The following is a 24,358-nucleotide window of genomic DNA, read 5'->3' on the forward strand; positions in this document are numbered from 1 at the left end:
GTGTCATGTTGATTTGTTTGTGATCTACAGCAGGAATCTAAAATACTACATTTTAAAACTAGGCAATAATGCATTTATGAAAATTTGAAACACAAACATGTATTTTAAAATCCTAAATATTTTCAAAAGTCAAAGGTATCCAAAGATACATACTAACACATTAAAGAGCTTGTGTCTGTTAACACAGGGGCTATGGGGTCAGTGTTAGGATGAAGGGGTAAAATGAAAATAAGGTACGAGAGCAGCTGTTCACGGACTGATAAGGGACTGAGGTGTATGGATTCCTCAACTCACTGCACCTGTGGTCCAGTAGGAGCAACCACAAACAGGTAACGCGAGACAACAGACGCCTTGCTCATCATTGAACCTATGGAAACGGATGGTCCAGGTACAAAACAATTAATGACATCTTGTGGTTATAATAAAAAAATGTGAATTAAAAAAAAAAATAAGATGATAGCAATAATAATTCCTTTCATGTACACTCAGACTGAACTCTACTTTTTTTTTTTTTTTTAAGATTTTATTTATTTATTTGACAGAGAGAGAGAGATAGCCAGCGGGAGAGGGAACACAAGCAGGGGGAGTGGGAGAGGAAGAAGCAGGCTCCCAGCAGAGGAGCCTGATGTGGGGCTCGATCCCAGAACGCTGGAATCACACCCTGAGCCGAAGGCAGACGCTTAACGACTGAGCCACCCAGGCGCCCCTGAACTCTACTTTTAAAATCAGAACCTTGGGGTGCCTGGCTGGCTTAGTCAGTGGAGCACGCGACTCTTGATCTCGGGGTCGTGAGTTCAAGCCCCAAACTGGGGGTAGAGCCTACTTAAAAAAAAATAAAATAAAAAATAAATAAAATTAGAGATCAAACTGAACTCTAGCTCCATAGACATAAGATGTGGATTGCCCTTCCACGGTCCCTATCATTCGACAGGATGTGGGGATGGTCTGACAGATGTCTGGAATGTAACCTAAAGAATTTTGCCAGAATTGAGCAGCCTGAAGTAAATACCATCTTCAGTAAAAGTCAACTCACTATACCCAACCATGCAGTGCACACAGGCATCCCGGGTTAGAAACTGTAATCAGATCTTATCCTGTGGGGATCAAAAACTAAGTCAAAGGGATTCATTCATTTATTAAACACTCTCCTTGAATCTTTATATCCCTCCACTAATGGTACACAGACGGCCTGGGGTTGACTACCTTTAAATAGGTCATTCTTCTTAAGGTGTCAAAAACTAGAGTTTTCATCGCCTCACCTCCCCAATCCAGAAAACGAAAAAAAGGGGAAGAAAGATGGTTGTGAATGATACGTGATAATTAACTTAATCTCTGCTATGAAGAACCATGAGCTCACTCCAGCAGTTAGCTAATGAGAAAAGTACAAAACCTTCGCCAGCTTCCCTTCCAATTGTGCTTCTCACCAACATTTAATCTTCTTAATTTGTGTATTTCCATATACCTACTTAGCAGAGCCCTTCATGAATCTATTTTTTATATACCACCAAGTATAAATGAAGACCCTGAATTCATAAGTCTGTAAGAATGGCCACACGTCCCACGCACATGCCTGCATGCACACACACATTAGTTAAATGCCACTTTGGCAGCTTCGTCCGACGGAGTGGATTAGTCAAAGAGATGCCAAAAAGATTTCTGAGCTCGGATTACTGATTCAACAAAGAAGGTTAAAAGCAAGGTAGTAGCATTTTCATATCTTAATATCCACAATTCTAAGAACACAGCAGGCCCCAAAATGCCCATGACTCACTGTCTTAGTCTCGTCAAAATTTAGGAATAACCGTAACATGCGTGGGCCTGTGATATTTTATTTGGAGCGGGTTGAGGGGGGCAGGGGTAGCGCACAGAAATGTACAAGTGTTGGGGCGCCTGGGTGGCACAGCGGTTAAGCGTCTGCCTTCGGCTCAGGGCGTGATCCCGGCGTTATGGGATCGAGCCCCACATCAAGCTCCTCCGCTATGAGCCTGCTTCTTCCTCTCCCACTCCCCCTGCTTGTGTTCCCTTTCTCGCTGGCTGTCTCTATCTCTGTCGAATAAATAAATAAAATCTTTAAAAAAAAAAAAAGAAAGAAAAAAGAAATGTACAAGTGATCACGAAATCCCTTGTAGGGCCACAGGTAAGAGTCTGTGGACCTCTAATCTCTCAGACAGTGATAGGAAGATAGGACACATCGAGGCGCACCAAGGCACTGACAGTCACCTTCCGTGACTGATTTTCAACAGGACAGACAGGAAGCACTGCATCTGATACGAAATATTTTACACTTGCCTGTGCAAATAACTAGGAAGTGCCCTGGCAGAAGGCAGCCAGTCTACTTCACCTAACTGACATTCATTTAAATAATTCAGTAATTTAAATGTCAAGCCAGAGGTATTCCCTGTCTGCGAAGCTCACCCACATTGTTTGTTCTAAACGGCACCTCCCAGCATTACTCAGTGTTATGGCTGGCACCGCGTGCCCTTTGTATCACCAGAACCAGGTCCCCGTGAACACACTGCCAGCCCGGGTCGGAATCGGAGCAGCAGGGAGTCCTGGACTTGCAGCCAGTCCTGGCAGGATTGGGGGCTGTCTCCACAGCCAGAGGTGCAAGGCTCAGAATCCCCAATCTTTTCAAAGATCTTTCTTGTTCTGGGTGATACTCCACGCATCATCTGGACACACCTACTCTCGTAGCCTAACTGCAGACGGTCACAGGAAGGGGCAGCACAACGAGCACTGTGGACTTTAACAATGTCCATGGTTTGCGACCATCTTGTACCTCAGAGTAAAAGCAGTCACATTTTGTTTTATTTTATTTATGTATTTTTTTTAAGATTTTATTTATTTATTTGAGAGAGAAGAGAGAGAGCACAAACAAGGAGCATGGGAAAAGCAGGCCATGGAAGCTCGATCCCAGGACCCCTGGGATCACGACCTGAGCCAAAGGCAGACGCTTAACCGACTGAGCTACCCAGGCGCCCCTTGCATTGATGTTTTAAGTGGGACTTGAGAAATTGAAGCACAACACTGTGGGCTTATCCTCAACATTCTCAGTCAGGCACTCCATAATACTTTAAAGCATTTAAACTGATTATCATTCTAAATGGTGCACAAAACCTCGTATTTCCCACTAAAGTCTGACATAAAAGACAAATGAGAAAACGCTACAAGTAAACCAGCCTGCAGCTATGACCCCAGAGGTCAGCAAAAGGAACAGACAGAATTTCTTAGAGACTCACCTCAGAGTAGCACAAATAACAATGTGGTGATTAGACTATTCTTATAAAAGCTGTAGAGCTCAGAATTTTACAGGCTAAAAAAAGGAACCCCAAACATCCCTGGACTCCTTCCAACAGCATAAATGATTCATTCATTTGAAATGACAGCTTATATTAGGCTTATAGATATGGGAGTCCTTCCATGGCCTCCTAATCCAAGAGTGCAGCTTGGCACTGCTGCAGAATCGGAAAGCATTTGAGATCTGTGGCATTAAACAAAGGCTCAGTGATGGATTTTGCAATGCCAGGTATCACTGCCAGAAGGCTGCTCCTAAGACAGGAACACAAAGGTCAGTCTGGAACGCCTCGTGAAGGGCATTTGATGGTCTGGCAAGACGGCAAGCTGTATGCTCAGGAATACAGTACACTGAGTCTAAATGCTCTCATTATAAAACACCCATTCAGGGAACCCAAATCACTTTTTTTTTTCCTGATGAGAGAAACCGATACTTGGCAAAGTTGTAACACCAAGAAGAAAACATATTCCAGGAGTTAAGAAAGATCAGATAGGATCACATATAAATTTGAATACCAACAACAAAAAATGATTTCAGGATTCCCAGGATTTTGAACTGTTGATGGCTACAAATGTGCCTTTCCTCCAGCGTTCTGGAACTGAGCAAACGGCATCCCCATTCAGATGTAGTCCTCTCTGCCTGCCATGATTCTCGAAATAGAGACAGGGTGGTCCATGTGGCCACAAGTCCTGGTAGAGCTGACCTCTACCTCGTCAGGCTCCCCTCGTCATCCCTCCAATTCTGGAAGGCCTCTCTTGCTCCAGGATGTCAGGTCCTTTCAGTATGGAATTTCCTCCACAGGGACGGCTTCGCTCCCTCCCTGCCGATACCCCATTACCCAGTTAGCATCACCTTCCCTTCAGAGAAACCTTTGTTCATACCCTCAGATTTAAAGTAGGACGCACCTGCATACACTCCCCTGCATGTGTCTGTCTGGCTACCGGATGTCCAGGTCTTTCCTCTAGACTAGGAGCACCGTGAAGGTAGGAACAGCCTATTCTGCTCACTGTCATATACCCCCACCTGCCTCAGTAATTGACAGAGGAGTACAAGCCTGATGAGTATTTGCTTCAGAATGAATTTTCTCCTCACAGAAGGGATTTAGAGGTGGGAAGAGACATGATTCTGGTTTTCAGAGCAGACTGAGCCTATAAAGTCTTTAAATGTCAGCAGAGATCTTAAGGCAAGGCTTAGTCACTGAGCCAGCATGTCTGTGCAAACCACTTCTTCCTGGAGGAGCTCGCCATAGCGTCACATCTGTTCACCTACTCCGGCTTACAAGTGTAGAAAATTAATACTTGTGGTGGTACAGTAGGTGTTCTGTTTGCCTGTTTGTCTGTTAGAAGAAAGAGGTAAAATACAAGTGCCCCTAAAACAAGGAATTATTTAATACATTAATAGAACAGCGGGCTTTTATGGAGGGTCCTTCCTTGGATAGCTGATGTGAGGATTTCGGCTACTACGATGCGAAGGTGACCAGAATGATCGACACATCTTCAGCGCCCCGACTCCAGCCACATGAGGGGAGTCATGCAGGACTTGCCCGCTCAGCAGTGAAAAAGATGCCCCCAGTATTTGCTGCCATTTTTCTCCTCTCGGTGAAAGTAATGGCGTTTTCAGCAGGGAGTGGGGAAGAGTGAATTACATCATTTTCCCCTTCTTGCTTTGCTGAAGGTGATAAGGATTCCCAAGTCATCCTGCATTTGAACTGCTGAAGCTGAGAGGGGGAAAAAAAAGTGCCATCTGTTTATTTTGTGTCTGGGCTGACTCCTTGTCTCTGAAATAATCCCTGTAAATTAAGCCCTATTGCAGCAGCCACACCTTCGATTTCAAAGCCAAAAACTTGGTCTGTGTTTAAGTGACTAACAAGTTAAAGAACACTGTGGGGTACTGACCTAAGACAATATTGGTCTGTCTTTTCCGTGCTTTTTATGATTCCCAGAATGTAGCAAAGACATAGCTTTAACACTTGCACCATGCCTATGAAGCAACTCTTTAACATGGGGAAGATAATGACCCCTTTCTTCATTGTGTCTTCAAACTTCTTGACTCTCTGCTTCAGAGAAATAAATGATGACAAGGCCTAATGGAAATTACCTACTAAGGAATTCTTTTAAAGACCAGAAAGTATCCCCACCCCATATATTGGCAGTGCCCAGGTCTGAGCGAAGCCCCACTTACAGGAAGAGTAACAGAGAGTACCACAGCCTGAGGGTGAAGAGAAAAAGACCCGGTAAATTATCATAAACATTTCAGGGAAGCCATTCCTGGTTTAGGTTTGAGGAGAGCCAGCGATGTAGTCCCATCTGTCCAAGGCTCAGGCTGGAAGCTCTGTTCACAGTGGGGGAAGAGTGTGCCTGACTCCTGTGGGTTGTCTCCCAGCATTCCACCGGCTAACGAGGGAGTGCATGGCTTGCTCCAGTGAGGGTTTCCTAGCCACGCTCTGTATGGAAAATTCTGGTGTTAGGAAACCTTAACCAACGGCTCTACCTGGCATGGGACAATGGAGAAGGAACTACACGGTGGCTTCAGCGCAAGGCGCCCCCCTCTAGCTGCCCTTCTGTGCCCTACCAGTAACCGGGTCTTCGAGATTGCCAATCTTTGCTCTACTTACCAGCAGCAAACCACCACCACACCCCCACACCCTTTCCGCAAGCTTTCAAATCACAGAGATAAATCCTTCAGAAGATGGGCAGGGCTACAATTTGTTGGACAACGGCCTTAGAATGACAGCCTCTAGGCATTGCAGCATCCAAAGCCAAAGGTAAAAATGTCCAGAATTACTTAAATTCCTCCTCTCTAGCTCCGTACTCTACCCCACCCCAGAAAAAAGCACAGAGGGAATAAGGTGCTTTCTAGACTATTTGCTCCCAGCCTGGACGAAATCCAAGAGATTAAGATATCTAGGAGTGAAAAACTGGAGCACTGATCAAGCCTCTGATACTGCTACTTCGCTATCCCCTAATTTCCCAATTCACGTCCGAAGGGCCTACCAGGCCCTGAACACCATGCAAGGTTCATTACGAGAAGAATCCCCTGCCTTCAATCCCATGAATACATGCCTTGTGCATCTGTATTCCAGCCTTTAACTTGATCTTTGCTTTGTATATCTTCCTTCCCCTATCAGTCTAATTAATATGGTCCACAAGAATTCACCAATTCCCAAATTCAACACTTAAGAAGATTGGCTTATTAGTCATGGACTGAAGGGTCCTACAGTCACCATGACATAGTTGCATCTGGGTCATTTTGAGCTTATTCTTTTTCTACCCCAGAGCCCACAGAAAGGCTCCAGGTGCCTACACTGAAGGTAGAAACCAAAAGCATTTTCTGAGAGTGCTGTGAATCAGAACCGGCTTTTCAAACCCTTGTTCCCTTCCCCGTGCCCCCCCCCCCATAATCTCTGTGGCACAGCACACCACTCCCAGCTTCCACAATCATCTCGAAGCTTGGCAGAAGAAAGGCAGCTAAATCGGAGATGTGTCACGAGGCCACTGGCTGGGGAGCAAGAATATCTAAACACAAACGAAGGCGAAAGCAACAGGCCCGAGTTTCCACCGAGTGCCACTGGCTGCTGTAGCCGCAGAGCGCTGGCAGCCTAAAGATAACCCAAATATCTACGAAGGGTCACTTTTAAATAGTAGCTTTAATACCACCAGTCATTTCAGAAGCATTTCCTTCCAGAGCCCGCTTCCATCCACACTGGCATGCCAGCCATGCCCAACAATGGCCAGCCCACTGAAGAGATGAAAGCGCAGAAGGAAATGGAAGGAGTCCCAAAGGGGAGCAGACAGTGCCGTAACCTGCTGCGATTCTATTCTGCGCCCACATATGGACTGCTGAGAAAGAAGAATCCCGTAAGGAGACACCTTGTAGAAGTGATCTACTGACAATCATGGGTGATTAAAGAACAGGTAGAAAGTCAAACAAAACAGTTTAAGCCAAGGCCTCCCCATCCGAAAGCTGAGGCAGTATCAACCACGGATGGCCACCTTCCAGGAGTTTTTCAGGAAAGCTATTACCTCCAAGAGAAAACGTACACCCTCAGTCTACTGGACCGCAGTCCGGCTGAGCAGAGAGAACTGTATGGAGTCTTCGGCGCGTGCTGTACGGATGCAGCCACTGTGACCACCCACTCACCGCAGAAGTGCCAAAGGGAACTGCTCAGGAGGGGCTGCTTCTGCTTTATTGTCCACTGAAGCCAGGGCCAAAGGTATCCAAGATCTTCCTCAGAACCATTAAAACCCAGCAGCCCCTCACCTATCCACCAAGTTGAGCACCCCCACCCCCCGTCCCAAATGGCAGTCGGCCCGGGGCTGGTGTACAAGGGACAGGTGCACAGTGGGCTATTTTCAGTTGCTATCAGCTCCATCGGGAGCCGCACATGCTCAGTAGGCAGGCAAGTCTGGGTTGCATTTCAAACTCCAGGCAGCCAAGAGACATACACCTTCCCCAGCTGCCAGGGCAACCAGCTGCCCAGTGCTCCTCCCAAGACGGGAGCAATGAAAACAGTATAACCTGGCCAGCCACCACGCCAGCGAGCAAGCTGCACCTCGCATGTCACTGCCTGGGTTATTCTGAGCCGGGTTATTGACACTCCATGGCAACACAGGAACAAAGGGCCGGCGAGAGGGATTTAAATGTCCTGCAAAAGTTGCTAGAAAAGTCAGCAGCTCAGGCTTCTGTTTTCATAATAAAAGTAGCAGTGGCATTATTATTAGCTTATTGTGTGCCGCTCCAGTGACTGTTATCTGCGAATAATAATAATAAAGATCCCCTCTTTGAACTAAGGTTCTGTTTCTGTTTTGCTCGCCACCATGAAGTGGCTGTAGTTGGGAGACCTCCCAAAACTACAGCATGCGGGCCTGCCCCCCGCAACACCAACACGGCAGGGCTGTCTCTCCTCATCCGTTTACCTCTCACATCGCCATGCCCTGTGATCCACGTCCCCCATGCAACTCTCTGAAAACACACAAACTGGCCCTCCGTAACCTTTCAATAGCCCACATTGCCCTCCGGATGGGAGACAACGAGCTCAGAACCCCAGGCCCTGCCAGGCCAGCAGGACCTCTACTCCCAACCCAGATCCCTTCTCAAGACTGCCCGGGCCATGCTGGGACTGCCCAGGTGGTGGTGTCCATTCCCCACTCCCACAACTTCTCTGGGCAAGGCCCTTCCCTAGGCAAGAAGTCCTTCTCAGTCCTTCCTTTGCTGCTCCAGCACCTGTCGAGCCTGCCAAACCCCAGCTCCCTGGAATGCCGTCTCCAATCCCAGCCCAGTGTGATACAGAGGCCCTTCCTGTTGATATCCCCGGTGCTGGGCTATAACCTTTGCCTCCTGCAACTAGACTGTGACTCCTTGCCAGCAGGAACCACTTCTAGTTACGCTGACATCATCTGTGCCTACCGGTGTACTCGTGCTAACTTATCAAAGACTGTAAGATTGTGCTGCAACTGATTCTCTTTTCCCAAAGTCCGAATAAATTCTTTGAAAGATGTGCTCTTATGACCTCCTCAGCCCAGATCAGTCCCTTCATATAAGTATCTTTTTTATATAAGAACTATAATTGTGGCAAACATTATTTATTCATCCATTTGTCAAATATTCACTGAGCACCAACTACATGCCAGGCGCTGTCGTGGACACTGGGGATAAAATGAACACCGCCAGGTCCGGGCCCCTCCACTCCAGGGCTCACTTTGTGCACATCCCCCACAAACTCCTCACAACCAGCCTACCGCTGTCTCCATTGTGCTGCTGCGGAAACAGCCCAACAGGTGAGGTAACACACACACGTGGACACACAAGAAAGAGGAAGAAGAGGGCTCATGACAGCGTTTGCCTTTGCCCCTCTCCTGAGAAAGGCCTGATTCCAGTGCACAGCCAAGAGCTTTCCCTTCCAAAGACACCCTTCAACTAGCAACATCATTTACCTACCAAAAATCACCCTAATGCTTTGCAAAACTGACGCCGTGAAGCCTATGGACTAGGACGTGGTGTTAAAGAGAAGCCGTCCCTGTGTGACCCGGCATGGCCATGGGGAGTACACAGCAGATGACTCTGATTCCCAGCCGGACTGTGGGCATCTTTGTTTTTTTCCTCTCTATTCTCTACTTTACGACTCTCCTGAGTGGGTCCATCCAAACCGGCTTGGTGCAGCTAGTGGCATTCAGAAGACAAAATAAATGCAGCAACATGAACAAAGAGGCCACCCCATTCCAAATCAGCATTCGGGTTACAGGCAGAGGTGGGGGTTTTGTTTGTTTTGTTCTATTTCAGGTGATTTTCACCACCTCCTTGCCAAGAGAGTGTTCATTCTTCCTCCTATTCCTTCTCTCCTTCCCACAACCCCCCAGTGTCATATCCTCAGAAAGTCCGTGCTCTGCTCTCACCCATAACAAAGAATTAGATGCCGCATTACCGTGGATCTAGGAAAACCCCTTGGTCTGCGGAGCTCCGATTCAGCTGATTAGAATCAGGCAGCAGCTGTTGCAGTGTTATGACCGAGGCTGAGGAGACACGAATGTAAACTTCCCTCTTCCTGTCAAACCACTGGCTCAGACAGAGAGGATGGTCAGGCTTCGTGAACTTGTGAAAAAATAAAAGGCTCCGGGCCAGCTCTGTTGCAGAACGCGCAGAGCAGTTTCACCTGGGGGCAGCAAGCTCTCGGGGGCAGACTGCAGTCGCCCTTTTCAAATCGTGGGTCATGACCCATTCCTGGGTAGGGAAATTGATTTAGTGGTTCAAGACAAGGTCTCTTTCTTTCTTTTTAAATAAAATAGATCCAAATAGAACGGGGGAAAAAAGAGAGGGAGAGAAGAAATGGAAGTGTATTAAACATACTAAGAGTAACTGCTGTTTTTTTTCATGAGTTTTTTTGTTTTAGATGTGTGTGGGTCCTACTCTAAAATGTTTCTAAATGTAGATGCACTGGGTCCAACTGTAAAATGTTTCTGACTGTGAGTCACAAGGAAAAGTTTGAAAGTCACTCCGCCCTGTGTCTTACAGGATCTTGGAATTGACAGGAGTTCTGAGTAATTATGACTATCCGTATAATCATTATCTGTGGAAGCTTGCCTGAGGTCATGCTGGGCTGCAGAAGGAAGTTCCGGGGCGGGTTAATAGTGTTTGGGGAGCTACAAAGTAATTCTTTATTGTGTCTTGTTTTCCTGGGTGTTTCTTTCTTTGCAAGAGCAAAAGTCGCATGGAGGACACACCTACCAATCTCCTGCTTCACTAGCTTTTCCATCAAGAGGTGACGGCACTCATCTTCTCATTCTTGAGACCTGTCTTCATAAAAGAGAAGCCCAGAAGCTACCGTGCTGCCCTCTCACCATTGACCACAAGGGAATCATTTCACCAGCTTGGGTCTCAGATTTGTTTTCACATCTGTTCAATATTTGACTTAGATTGCATTTTTAGAGCCTTCTCCACACCCTACTGCTACTACCTTCCTCTCATATAAATGCACCAAATGTGAATGTTTTTAAATGTCCACTGGGGGGGGGGGGAATTGGATGTGGCTTTACTTTAACTACCCACAGCCGAAACAAACATTTCCCAAGAATTACAAGCTCAAAGGAAGCTTTGTCATAGCTCATCTGACATCAACTAATACACCATCATTCTGCTCGATAAGAAAATCTGACAACAAACAAGCAGTATCTTCAAAGTGTGCAGCTCCCGTAAGATATTCAGTTTAGGTCTTAGTGGTGAGTGGCAAATAGCTCACTATATCTCGTCTCTCTCCCCAAAAAGTCTCTCATTTGATGATGTGTCAGTGAAAAAGATTTTATTCTGAACAAAAGGGATAAATTAAGAGTAATGAGAAATGAGAGCAACAAATTTAATAGAGACATTCCTCGTACATTCATTCACCCCTTCAAGAACTTCCTGAATCTTCAATAATGAGAAATTCAAAGAAAGGCTTATTCTATTCTTCTCCCACAGTGGCAAAGAGGGGCACCTTTGTGGACCCTAACAAAAAGTCTATTGACGTTATCCCCTTCCTTCCCTCATTGGGTAATTGGGCTGGAAAGTCTGAGTGGTGATGGCTTTGGAAACAGTAAAATCAAGTCAGCCCACAAAATAATTTAGAACTTCGCAATCCTCTCTAGGACAGGCCAAAACCTCTTGCAACAAAACTCCGCAAAAGTCCAGCCCTTGCTGCTATGATAAAATCTAACTATGGCTCGCAAATTTGATAAAATGTGGGTCATCTTAGCTTAGAAATATTTCTGAAGCAATATTCCATTTTAAGTATTTGTGTCATGGACGTCACCTGCAAATGCTCTCAGGGACAAAGGGAAAGCCAAACATGGAGGTTCTGGAACAAAAATGGACTTTTCCCCAGTGGCATAATAGCAGTATTAGAGTACGATTAGTTTTATTAATGGGAAGGGAAAGGAAGGATATACGGATAATTAGGACTCAAGTGCTCTTCTCGGTAAGAGCAAATAAAACTCTTCCTGCAGCTAGAGTTGTATATATAATGAACATGAAAAATGAATATTGGTATGAGATGAGAAATAAAAAACACAAACCCAGGTGAAGGAGCCTGATCATTTGCTATTACAAGCTCTCATCTCAGCTCTCAAACAGACTGGGCTGAGCTGGATTCTAGCATGCACCAGATATAATGTGGATGTGGATGTAGCTAATTGAAGGGACCAAAAAAAAAAAAAAAAAAAAAGCCAAATTCTGAAGACTCATAATGACTGAAGCTCTTGAACACCATTTCTTAAAGTACACTATACCTTTTGTTGTCTGTGTAACCTTAAACAAGAGCTGTAAACAATTCAAAGGCATGTCCCCCAAAAACCTATCTCATTAGGGTAATCTTGAGGATTATGGGAAATAATGCATATAAACCCACCCAACATTTGGCACATATTAGCCACTCAATAAATATTACCTATAATCATCAAAGAGGTACTTACAGTAAGCAGTATTTTCCAAACTTATTTGGTCTTTTTTGCCCTGGAGTATTTAGGATTCCATACAACCTGAGAAATGTTCTGAAGTACACTCATACTAACCAAACCCTACCAAAACCAATGTTTGGGACCTATTATTGGAAGTGCTAACACTATTTCTAATCAATATTTAAGAAGACACTTGAGAATAATTAGGGAGACGAAGGGGAAGAAGTTTTGCTTGCTCCCCCCCTACCCCGCCCCCGCCCAATGAACTAAAAAGAGTACAGTACCTAACAAAATACATTGGAACAAAATCTCTGTGACTTTTTTATTTATGCCCCAGTAATGCCATCTAGCTTCACTAAAGCACAATCAATAAGATGCCATAGCTACTCTGCAAACATCAAACACGGGTCTATTTCCTTTTAACCTTGGTAGTCTAAAGGTCTGCACTAGACAACGTATGGGGCTAGTATAAAGGTTTTAGTTAACTGCCCTATTGTTTCCTTCTTTTGGTTAAGTATTTTATACTTAACATTTGCTTTATGACTAATGTTGAATATATTAGAGTGCATTACAATTAGGGGTTCTCAGTGTGTTTTTTAAATTCCTAGTAAATATACAAAAACAAAGAATCTTTTCATAGAATATGCTATTGACAGTTAACAAGGAGTTGAGTCATGGAGGGAAGACGGGACTAAGGCAACTGTTATTATGATTAGAGCATTCTAGGCTATAGCACTCCCTAGATATTCTGGTTGAAGAGGAAAAAAAAAAGCTACTGCAAACTAAGGGATGATGTGTCTTTTCCTTCCTTGTAAACATCCTAGTAGTGGTGGTATATTAAATAGCAAAACTTTAGTGGCAATCCATTTCCACTTGAGCCAGACGGACTTGATTCATTACGTATCTTCACTGTGACATTAAAGGGTCATTTGCTGGACTCTTTGGGCAGCTTAAGAGCTAAAAGCAGGAAAAAACAACCAATGGCAAGGTTGCTAATATTGATTCATAAATGCCCTTTTCCCCTTCTCTGTTCTCCATTCTTTCTCGACTTCTCCATCTCTATTCATACCGCATTTCCACCTCAAATTGTCTTCCACTCTCTTTCTTTTTAATCATGCCCACAACCACAGTTCCATCCATGGTATCAAATGAAACCAAAAGGAACTGCTTACTACCAAACATAACTATACCTAGGGAAGGGAATAATTCCACCACATTCTGTAGATTTTTTTTCTAGTTATCATAGTGTTTAGCAATTACACAGAGGAGGAAAAATCCTAGAAACTTGCCTGTTGCGTCTCTAGATATTGTCAAATGTTCCTTGGGGAGGAAAATATCCCCCAGGTAAGAACTACTATTAACCCATCAAATTTTTCCAACTCAATTCTTATTAATTCCTGCAACTTAGGACCCAACCTCTGCTCTGGTTTAAAGACCTCCAATTCTTTTAAACTTACCATATGGGATCCTTATGTTATATCTTCTTGGCACTAAAAGACTGCAGCATTATTGAATTGTTTTTAACAATATTGCTTGGAGCAGAATCTAGACTGTGGATACCTAAATTGGTGACAACAAGCACTGTCCAACAGAAACTTAATGTAAAGCCCATTACATAATATTACATCATGTAATATTATTGGATAGCATAGGAGAAAGCCCAGATGACCTTGGGTACGGCAACAACTCTTCAGAGGCACAATCCATGAAAGAAATAATTAATAAGCTGGACCTTCATTAAAATTAAAAACTTCTGGTCTGTGAAAGACAACGAAAGAGAATGAAAAGGCATGTCACAGAATGGGAGAAAGTATATGCGAAAGACACATGTGATAAAGGACGGTTCTTCAAAATATACAAAGAACTCTAAAAACTCAAAAATAAGCAAACACAACAACCTGATTAAAAAATGGGCCAAAGATCTTAACAGACACCTCACCGAAGAAGATATACAGATGGCAAATAAGCATACGAAAAGATGCTCTGCATCAGATGTCATCAGGAAAATGCAAATTATACCAACAAGAAGACACCACTACACACCTGTTGAAGTGGCCAACACCCAGAACACTGACAACAGCACATGCTGGGGAGATGTGGAGCAACAGGAGTTTTCGTTCATTGTTGGTGGAAATGCAAATGGTACAGCCACTGTGGAAGACGACTGAGAGGTTTCTTACAGAACTAAACATACTCTACCATAAAATCTAGTAATCACAAGCCTTAGTGTTTACCCAAGGGAGCTGAAAACTTACGTCCACGCACAACCTGCACATGGATGTTTAGAGCCACTTTATTCATAAATGCCAAAGCCTGGAAGCATCTGGTATGTCCCTTCAAGAAGTCAATGGGTAAATTGTGGTGCATCCAGACAATGAAATATTATTCAGTGCTAAAAGAAATGAGCTATCAACCCATGAAAAGACATGGAGAAACCTTAAGTGCCTATTAATAAATGAAAGAAGCCAATTCAAAAAGACTACATACTGCATGATTCCAATTATATGTCTTTCTTGGAAACACAGACTATGGAGGCAGTAAAAAGATCAGTAGTTGCTGGTGGCAAGGAGGGTGGAGGGAAGGGATGGACAGGTGGAGCACAGAGGATTTTCAGGACAATGAGATACTCTGTATGATACTATAATGGTGGATACATGTCATTATACATCTGTCCAAACTGACAGAATGCATAACACCAAGAGTGAACCCTAATGCAAACCATGGATGTGGGTGATAATGGTGCCAATCACAACAAATGTACCACTCTGGTGCAGGATGTTGGTAATGTGGGAGGGTCTGCATGTGTGGCGGCAAGGGGTATGAGAACTCTCTACACCTTCTTCTCAATTTTGCTGTCAACTGAAAACACAACTTTAAAAAAATAAAGTCTTAACAAAGGGGGAGAATGGAGGAGTTTTAAGTATGATAGGATTAAGAACAAACTAGTTTACAGAGAGCCAAACAATACCCCAAAACTTACCCTACTCCAAATAGCTTGTGAGCCACTTACCTTCCATACTAGGGGAAGGGAAAGCAATCATCATTAGCACAGGAAGAATCATCACTCCATCTACCATTGTACAACTGTGGAGGAAAAATAAGAGATAAACGTAAAACAAAAAATTTAACTACAGGATGACAAATTAAGCCTACTATCTTCAAACTGCCATTCAAGGCCTTTCTTACGAATCCCCCTCACATATGTCGCCTTATTTCTTGCTAAATTTAAACATATACCCTTTACATAGATCTAAACAAATCATCTTAAGGAGTTAAACAGATTTACCTCCTACTGGTGGCCACTCGAAGGTAACTACCCTCTTAACAGAGAACTCAATAGGGACATGAAAAATTCGCAGCTATAAGGCTAAGCATTCTCAAAGAATTTTAAGTTCGAATTTTATCTTAGCCTATGAAATGCAAAATTGGCACTAAATTTAAAAACTCTGAGAAGCATGAATAAACTGTTGTAACATGATGTTAAAGATTAAGTGACTGAATAATTCAAGCTTCATTACTGTGTTTGAACTTTATTTCTCCTTTAAAAGAATTAGAAGTGGAGAATCATCACACAGCCCAAAAGGGGACCACCAACAACAAAGACCTAAAAATAAAACAAAACAAAACAAAAATACCTACAACGTATCCCTCATCTATGGCAAAGCAATGCATTCTTATACAAACCTCAAATTTAACAAAGGTTACATACAGTCAAGACAGGAAGAAATCATGTAAGTTTGTAATATATCGAACTATAGAAATGAGAGAAAGTAAGTTCCCCGATATAAATTTCAAGCTGATACTGCCCTGAAACTACATTAGCAAAAAGCTCAATTTTTCTAAGTCAAAGGACTACAACAAAGAACTTTTCCATTTAAATAATTCCTGCAACATTTTGGGCATATGGTAAGTTTGGTTATACTAATTCTTTATTACCAGAAATAATTTTTACAAATTAAAGCTTTGACTAGTTGTGATTTTCCGGATGGTAAATAAAGAAGAAAACTGGTAAAGTTCTTTAATGCACAGGTTAGTGTACTATCTTACACCTACAGGTCCAAGTAAAAAGCAAAACCCTTTTGCTATCTAATCGGTTTGCAGCGGACACCATTTTTTTTTTTTTTTGAGAGCAGGGGGAGGGGCAGAGAGAAAGGAAGAAAGAGAATCTTAAGCAGGCTCCACACCCAGCGCTGAGCCCAACAAAGGGCTCAATCTCATGACCCTGAGATCATGACCTGAGCTGAAATCAAGAGTCAGACACTTAACCGACTGAGCCACCCCGGCTCCCCTGGAGTGGACACCTCCGGACTGATCTTAAAATCAAATTTTTTGGTTGGTGGTCGGATTGTTCATGCTCCACATCCCCATCTTATCTTACCACCCTCATTTCAATTTGACCATAATTACATTTCAGTCTATCCCTTCTCTAATAACAACATAAGGAAGAGAAGTAAAGGAGAGTTTTATGTACCTTCCTTTTACATTCTTTAAAGCACATGAAACTTGAGTGACCCCTTTTACAGCTGTTATTATACGACTATGTCCATGTTCACATAGATCTTTCTACAGCTAGCCCCTGATCTGTGGTGTGTCAGTGCCGTCACAACCAGATACTGACTCCTCCATCATCATCTTGTCTCCATGACTTTGAACATAGCGCACTGCTGGTTCCCTCTGCCTCAACTGCCCTATCCACCCCTCTCCGACTCACTCCCCTCCTCCTGTCATTCATGACCTCCCTCAAACAACGGCAAACACTTAGTGAAACAACTCTACCCCCACCCCCCACCCCCCCCCACCCGGGGCCGGCAGTGATTCCAAGCCCGCAGCACTGGTCTAACACCACCTGAAACCCATTATTTGTCTATGTCAGTCTTGAGTACTAGCCCACCTGCCTCTGAAAGAGGTACATGCATCCTAGGGTCATGCAAGAAAATTCGCTGACTTACGGGATGAAAATACAAATCTTCCTCTACTTATGATGGGGTCACATCCTGATAAACCCAATAGCAGTTGAAAATATTCTAAGCTGAAAATGCATTTAATACAGCTAACCTACCAAACACCTAGCCTACCTTAAATGTGCTCAGAACACTTAAGTTAGCCTACAGTTGGGCAAAATCATCTAACGCAAGGACTGTTTCATCATCAAGTGTTGAAAATCTCATGTGATATAGTGAATGCTGTACTGAAAGTGAAACACAGAATGGTTGTCTGGGGACAGAATGTTGGTCAGCGTATCGGTTGTTCAGCCTCCTGATGCCAGGGCTGACTAGAAGCTGCAGCTCGCTGCCCCCGCCCAGTGTCAGGAGAGAAGAGCGTACCACATATGGCTAACCCAGGATCCAAAGATCCAAAGACCAAAGATTCAAAGACCAAAATTAGAAGTACAGTTCCTATTGAACGTTTATCACTTTCACACCATGGTAAAGTCAGAAACATTAAGTCGAACCATCGTAAGTCAGTGACTGTATGTACCAAAATTTGCATCTTATAAAAAAATTTTTAATCTAATAGAGCAGTAAGTAACTTGAGCCTTCATTTGGTGTGTCTCCGTTCCTATGACAGTCTAGTTCAAAAAGAGTCTTCCAGAAAGAGTGGGAATTACTAAAAAGGTAGATATGGTTTGCTTAGAGTATAGCCACGTACTATACTTTTGAGGGTCAATTTAAGAATGTTATGAAACAAGCCCTCCCTAAATTGCAAGTGTTCTAAAACCATTAAAGAAACCACAGATTGAATATATTATTAATGAAAGCACCAGAAAGAATAAGAAAATGGTGGAGCTGGTGGTATCTCTGTTCCTAGTGGTTCTTTGTCAATCACTTTATTAGGGGGCAAAAAAAAAGCAGTTAACATTCACTTCCATCTGACAAGACACAGGGTCCCCAAACTCAAGATTAAAAAATACTTGAAGGGCACGTGAGTGGCTGGATTGGCTGAACAGCCAACTTGTGACTTCAGCTCAGGTCATGATCTCGCGGGTCATGGGATCAAGCCCCTCGATGGGCTCTACACTCAGCATGGAGTCTCTCTCTCTCTCCCTCTTTCCCTCTGCCCCTCCCCCTGCTCACTATCTCTCTCTCAAATAAATAAATAAATCTTAAAAAAAAAAAAATACTGGGGCACCTGGGTGGCTCAGTCAGTTAAGTGTCTGACTCTTGATTTCGACTCAGGTCATGATCTTAGGGTCCTGGGATCAAGCCCCAAGTTGGGCTCTGTACTCAGCAGGGAGTCTGCTTGTCCCTCTGCCCCTCTCCACTGTTCTCTCTCTCTCAAGAAAAATAAAATCTTTTTAAAAATACTTAAAAAATGGATTTGCATCTAGTATCATAAACAATAAACATCCTGAATGACTTGAGGTTCTCATTAATGATAATACAACGTCATCACCACTAACAATACCTTAAATATTTCATCTTCAATCTTTTTTTAAATTTCTGTTGTATGTATGTTTTATCATAGTTTTTATTTTATATGAAACTTATAACCAACATACACATTAAGGGTACATGCTTTAAAAACTTTTTAACTGATGGGATATGTCATCAAAAGCCTTTGAAAACCACTGGACTACCTTGTCCTTATCCTTGAATTCCCAGTTCTTCTTTCCTTCCTTCCGACAACAACTATTAAGAGTCTACAATGTAGAAGACATTAGAAACTTAAAATGAGGGGCACCTGGGTGGCTCAGTCGGTTAAGCATCTGCCCTCGGCTCAGGTCATGATCTGAAGGCCCTGGGACTGAGCCCTGCTTCTCCCTCTCCTGCGCCCCCTGCTTGTGCTCTCTCTCTTGCTTGCTCTCTCAAATATATGAATAAAATCTTAAAAAAAAAAAACTTAAAATGATAAGATACCCAGATGTGGTCCTTACTATCCTGGGCCTTCCAAGACCTATGGTGGTGATCAAATAATCGTCCAAATGATTATACAATTAAAAACCAAATTAAGTGTCAGTTATAAAGACACACGGTTAAATAAGACCACTAACAAAATAACTGAGATTTTCTGGAGCATAGAAGAGCTTCCCCAGGAAGCCTATATCTAAATAGGAAGCCAAAAGATGAGTAGAAGGTACCAGAGAAAGGTAAGAGTGTGTGAGCGTACGTTCGTGTGTGTGTGTGTGTGTGTGTGTGTGTGTGTGTGTGTGTGTTGGGGTGGGTAGCACCCTGTGGTGGAGGATGGCATTTAACGAAAAAGGCACAGCTTCTCGGCTTCCACAGAGGTCCTGCGGCTAGGGGAAGCGTGGTGTCCTATGGCTTGACGACATAGTTCAGAGGTGAAGGAAAAAGCCAGGCCAGGTCATAGGCAGCCTAGACAGAGGAGTTAAAGAGGGTGGAGAAACCCAAAAACGGTGGACGGACAGGCCAGGGCCAGAACCCTGGTAAGGCACAATAAGCCCAGGCAAGCCTTCCACTCACCTCTGGACATTCACTGCCAACCAGGCACCTTTCCCTTGGTTCTCACAACCAGTCCCTAAACATCCATTTTCCCAGGCACTCTTACCAGCCAGCTTCCTAGCTTTGGATACATGACGCTCCTCAAGACGACGCCCTTTTTTCACAGTCTAACCTGGCTAATCCCTGTTCATCCTTCAAGTCTCCAAGACCACTTTCTTCTAGACCGTCCTTGCCTAAACCCTCATATGCCCTCATTACCCGCTCATATACCACTCTGTTAATTTTCATTCATAGCACTTATCATAATTAATAATTATGTACTCATACCTGTGTGTGCTTTTGAGTATCTGTCTCCTCACCAGACTGTAGATTCCATGGTAGCCAACTCTATAGTCTATTTGATCAATCGCTACCAAGTAGATGCACAATACTGTTAAATTCAAATTTTCCCCGAATTAATCAGCTCAATTTAAGTTTAAATTCTAAAGAATTAGCAATCACTCCCACGGCCCAACACACAAGCACATACACACCTGCAAAGAAACTGTAGGATTAAAATATTTATCATCTCTGTGACTTTAATCTCTACAATTTAGTTCAGGTACTAAGAAAACTCAGCAGTTAGTAAGCTTCAAGCTTTAAAATCAAAAATCCTTTCACTACTGAAAAAAAAACAAAAACCAAAAAACTAAAAGACAATCACCACTGACATTTTTCCTGTCACAAAACCAACAAAAGCCCATGCCCTAAAAGACATTTTAACAGATTACTATCATGCAAGCAAAATTAAAACATTGATTTAGGCTCATAAATAGAAAACAGGAAAAAAAAGTTATAAATTCAGTCCCACAAACTAGTCTGTTTATAGGATAATTCAAATCCGCCAAAAAAGTCTTTGGAAAAATATGTCAGCATCACTACTGGTTGCCATTTAGTTCAGTGTCTGCAGAGTCTCTGCTGACCAGTTAATTCAGCTATTAAAGATGGTACCTCCAAAAGGAAAGGGGAAAAAGAACGTAGAAAGGAGAATGTTCTGGAATAAAATTCCTGGTCATATTTTAACTATAAAAAAATCAATGTGCTAAAGTCCCAAGTTGAACTAGCCCCAAGGATCTATTACCAATTTTAAAATATGCTTAAAATGAAAATACTGTTTTTAAAGGTAAATTTTCAACTATCCTGCTCTCAAGTGTTTTTGGCTAAGAAGTTTCAGATATAGGTTGACAAAAAAGAGGGACTGGTAGTGGGAAAAGAGAGTAGCACTAAATCAATAGTTCAGGGATGCCTTACTCCCATGGCTTTCACATGGTTTGGTCTCAGAATAACTACATATTCTTAAAAAGTATTGAGGACGCTAAGCAGCTTGTCAATGTGCGCCATATCTATCAGTATGTACTCTATTAGAAATTAAAACTGGAGAATTTTTTAATACTGTATTTGTTTTAAAACAATAAACATACTACCCTGTGTTTTATAAATTAAAAAAAAAACTATTATTTTCTCCAAAAAAAGGAAGTAAGAAAAGTGGCATTATTTCCCATTTTTGTAAATCTCTATATGGTTAGCTTAGTAGAAAGCAACTGGATTCTCATATATGATTCTGCATTACATCTGTCACCATGTTGCACTGGGGTTAAAGTATGTATAGAAAATATAGCCTCAGGGCGCCTGGGTGGCACAGCGGTTAAGTGTCTGCCTTCGGCTCAGGGCGTGATCCCGGCATTATGGGATCGAGCCCCACATCAGGCTCCTCCGCTATGAGTCTGCTTCTTCCTCTCCCACTCCCCCTGCTTGTGTTCCCTCTCTCGCTGGCTGTCTCTGTCAAATAAATAAATAAAATCTTTAAAAAATAAAAATAAAAAAAAATACAGCCTCACACATATATGTCATTGGAGGAAAGACCTCGTGGAACTGCTGAGAAAGTCATGGAGAGTCCATGGGATTCTGGACATTTTGAAATCCACTGCCTTACTCTTTAAATGATCAGGGCTTCTACCATGCCATGTCAGATAACCAGATGGCACCTGATATTTTAAGATGCACATTTACCTGATACATGACAAAAATGTTACTGCTCTACAGGTTTAGAAATCTCATTAACTTCTCTAACATCAAAGTAGTCGACAAGTCTAATGGTCAAGGAAGGCATTAGACTTTTTTTTTGAATGTAGGAATGATACTTTGCACACACAATTGAATATTTCTTAAATGAGACATAAACCTATGATAAAAAAGTTCTCAACTGTTCATCTACTTTAGGTTGAACCAAAATCCTCATGCAAGGTTCTAAGGTCAAATGGCTAACTGAAAAATCATAGGCTATTGAGGATTACAGTCTATTATTTGAAGGGTTCAGAGTAAAAATTCTTGCTTCTAGTATAGACCATCTCCTTCCTGTTCTTGGATAAGGCCTTCCATCCCTAGTAATTGATCTGTCTTTCCTTCAGACACAAAGAAAACAGCTATTCAGAAAAAGGGTTATGGACCTCCCATCTTAACTAAGGCACCCTCTTTAAATCAGCACCATCTCTCACCATGTCTCAGGACTATTCTTTTGGGAGATAGGACAGTCCCATGATATTCTACTACAAAAAGGTATATCACCAGGGCAGAACAGAACTGCTTTCCAAATCCCATGGTACTTTTTCAACTCCATTTATAGACCAGACTGATTTCCAGTTAAAGAGCTACCGTTTAGCTCAGTTTCTAACATGTGTGGGCTTGAGACCAAGTTTGGCACTTCTTTTGCTCATCACAATTTTACAGCTGGATAAAAAACATAGATACACTGCAATATATTACCCCCCCCCAAAAAATCAGAAAACATTTTGATATAAGAATTATATAATATTGATATTATAGAAGAATAATCAAGAGTAGCTACAGAATAATCAAGAGTATAATACACTTCTATATCCAATTTTTGGAACTCATATTAAGCAATCTAGTCAATAATCCACTATTAGAATAAAGGATATTTCTAAAACCTAGACTTAAGAACAGATAACAACTTCTTATCTATAATGCTGGAGATAAAGGAAAAGTTGTAAGATAATTAAGATTCTTTCCCATCAGAAAATTCTACAAAATGTTCATTGTCTGGACAGCCTAACTTCATTTGGTTTGTCCATTTGTTTAACACATAATTTACTGAGTACTTATTCAAAAGGGACTTTCTTGATACTCTCCTCAATTCAACTTCTAACAATCTCCAAGTTAGAAAGAATCTTAAAAGACCAGCTTGGAGGTACCTGGGTTGGGCGTCCAGCTCTTGATTTCATCTCAGGTCATGATCTCGGGGTCCTGGGACAGTGCCCTGCATTGGGCTCCACACTCAGTGGGGAGTCTGCTGGAGGATTCTCTCTCTCCCACTTCCTCTGCCCCTCCCCCTGCTCACGCATGCTCTCTAAAGTAAATAAATAAATCTTCAAACAAACAAACAAACAAACAGGTTGTATAGCTTCCCCCCCCCCCATTTTGAATGACTTTTGCACCATCTACATGTGGGTTGTCACTACTTTTCCACAGTTTTCTTCTGTATATCTATGCTATGCTTTCCATAAGGAAAACAAATTCATTCACTCTAATATAAAAGGTAAAGAAAGGCAAAGCAAGGAAAAGAATTAAGAGTAATTCTGTTTTCTCTTAGTTATCTGTCAACATTAATCATTATCACCCAGCAGTAGTGGCACTTACCAACCAGCCGGACTAGAGATCAGAACCAGCTTAGAGATCAGAAGCATTTTCTCTTTCACCCTCTCCCTGAACACTCTAAAATAATACTTGCATTAATCCCATTCTACACATAAGAAAATGGGTGGGTAGAAGTAACTTGCCCAAGGACACGAGGTGAAGCATAAGACTATCTGACCTGAGCTCAGGTCTTATTCAACCACCACTCACAGCCTTCGTGAGACCAGCCAGCCACAGTTTAGCAACCTGCTTTTGTCATCCTTAAAATTTTATCCAAGCTTCAACGCACTCTGTGCTTTAACCACCTTCATTTTCCTCTTAGAAAATAATCTTTACTCATAGTTACTTGGGCCACCTTTCAGTCATGCCCTCATTCCATCTCTCTAGCCTCAAAATTAATTTCATATGCTCTGCAACCTCAGATTATCTCCCCCACCCCTGAAAAAAAGATCTTGATGTGAAAGGAAAACCAAGCCACTCTGATATTGTTCATCATGTGGTTTCTACCTCCCATGCCCCTTCCCACTCTCCAGTCCTCTTGTAGCTCACATCTCAAAATAAAAACAGAAATGAGTGTAAGTCGGGCACATTTGTGTCTGTCTAGTAAGACAAATTCTAGACATAAAACTTTGAGGAAAGGTATACTTAAAACAATCACCTCCAAATAGGACAAAAATCGTCCATTATGTATCAACAATTCTGTCTCTTCTATGCTCAAAAGGCAGAGAGATAACCCAAGGGCAGCTTGCTCCAAACTACTTGGGCCTGTGGAAGGGGTGAAAAGAGACAGGAGCTGTCAGTTACAGCTGAAAAAAAAAAAAAAAAAAAAAAAAAAAAAAGGCTAAACCAAAGCCATCATACCATATAAGTCAGGGTCTTTTCTCCAGTTCACAAATGACCTGTGAAATATTTTTAACACCACGCTGTGTCTGAACTGGCAATGTGTAAGTTGCCAGAGCTTGGTTTTATATAGACTTAACTGCTGCTGGAGGGTTTCTGGTGGGGTGTTACTTTCAGAATATTAGCATGTAATTTGATCTTCCGCG

General features: G+C 42.5%; 1 protein-coding gene across 7 annotated transcripts in view; it reads right to left on the reverse strand.

The window, feature by feature from the left end:
* Positions 1–24,358, reverse strand: part of ACVR1 (activin A receptor type 1) — a 128,965-nt gene that overhangs the window by 43,243 nt on the left and 61,364 nt on the right. For 6 of the 7 annotated variants that reach the window (XM_087860890.1, XM_045781575.2, XM_045781559.2 and 3 more), the window contains one exon: positions 15,230–15,303. In XM_087860890.1, the coding sequence (XP_087717016.1) occupies positions 15,230–15,303 (74 nt within the window). Of the gene's footprint in view, positions 1–15,229; positions 15,304–22,870; positions 23,038–24,358 lie in introns of those variants that run through there. The other variant, XM_045781586.2, reaches the window with a different exon arrangement.

Source organism: Ursus americanus, chromosome 1 (assembly GCF_024610735.1).
Source record: "Ursus americanus isolate L20-20 chromosome 1, mUrsAme1.1.p, whole genome shotgun sequence".
NCBI lineage: Eukaryota > Metazoa > Chordata > Mammalia > Carnivora > Ursidae > Ursus > Ursus americanus.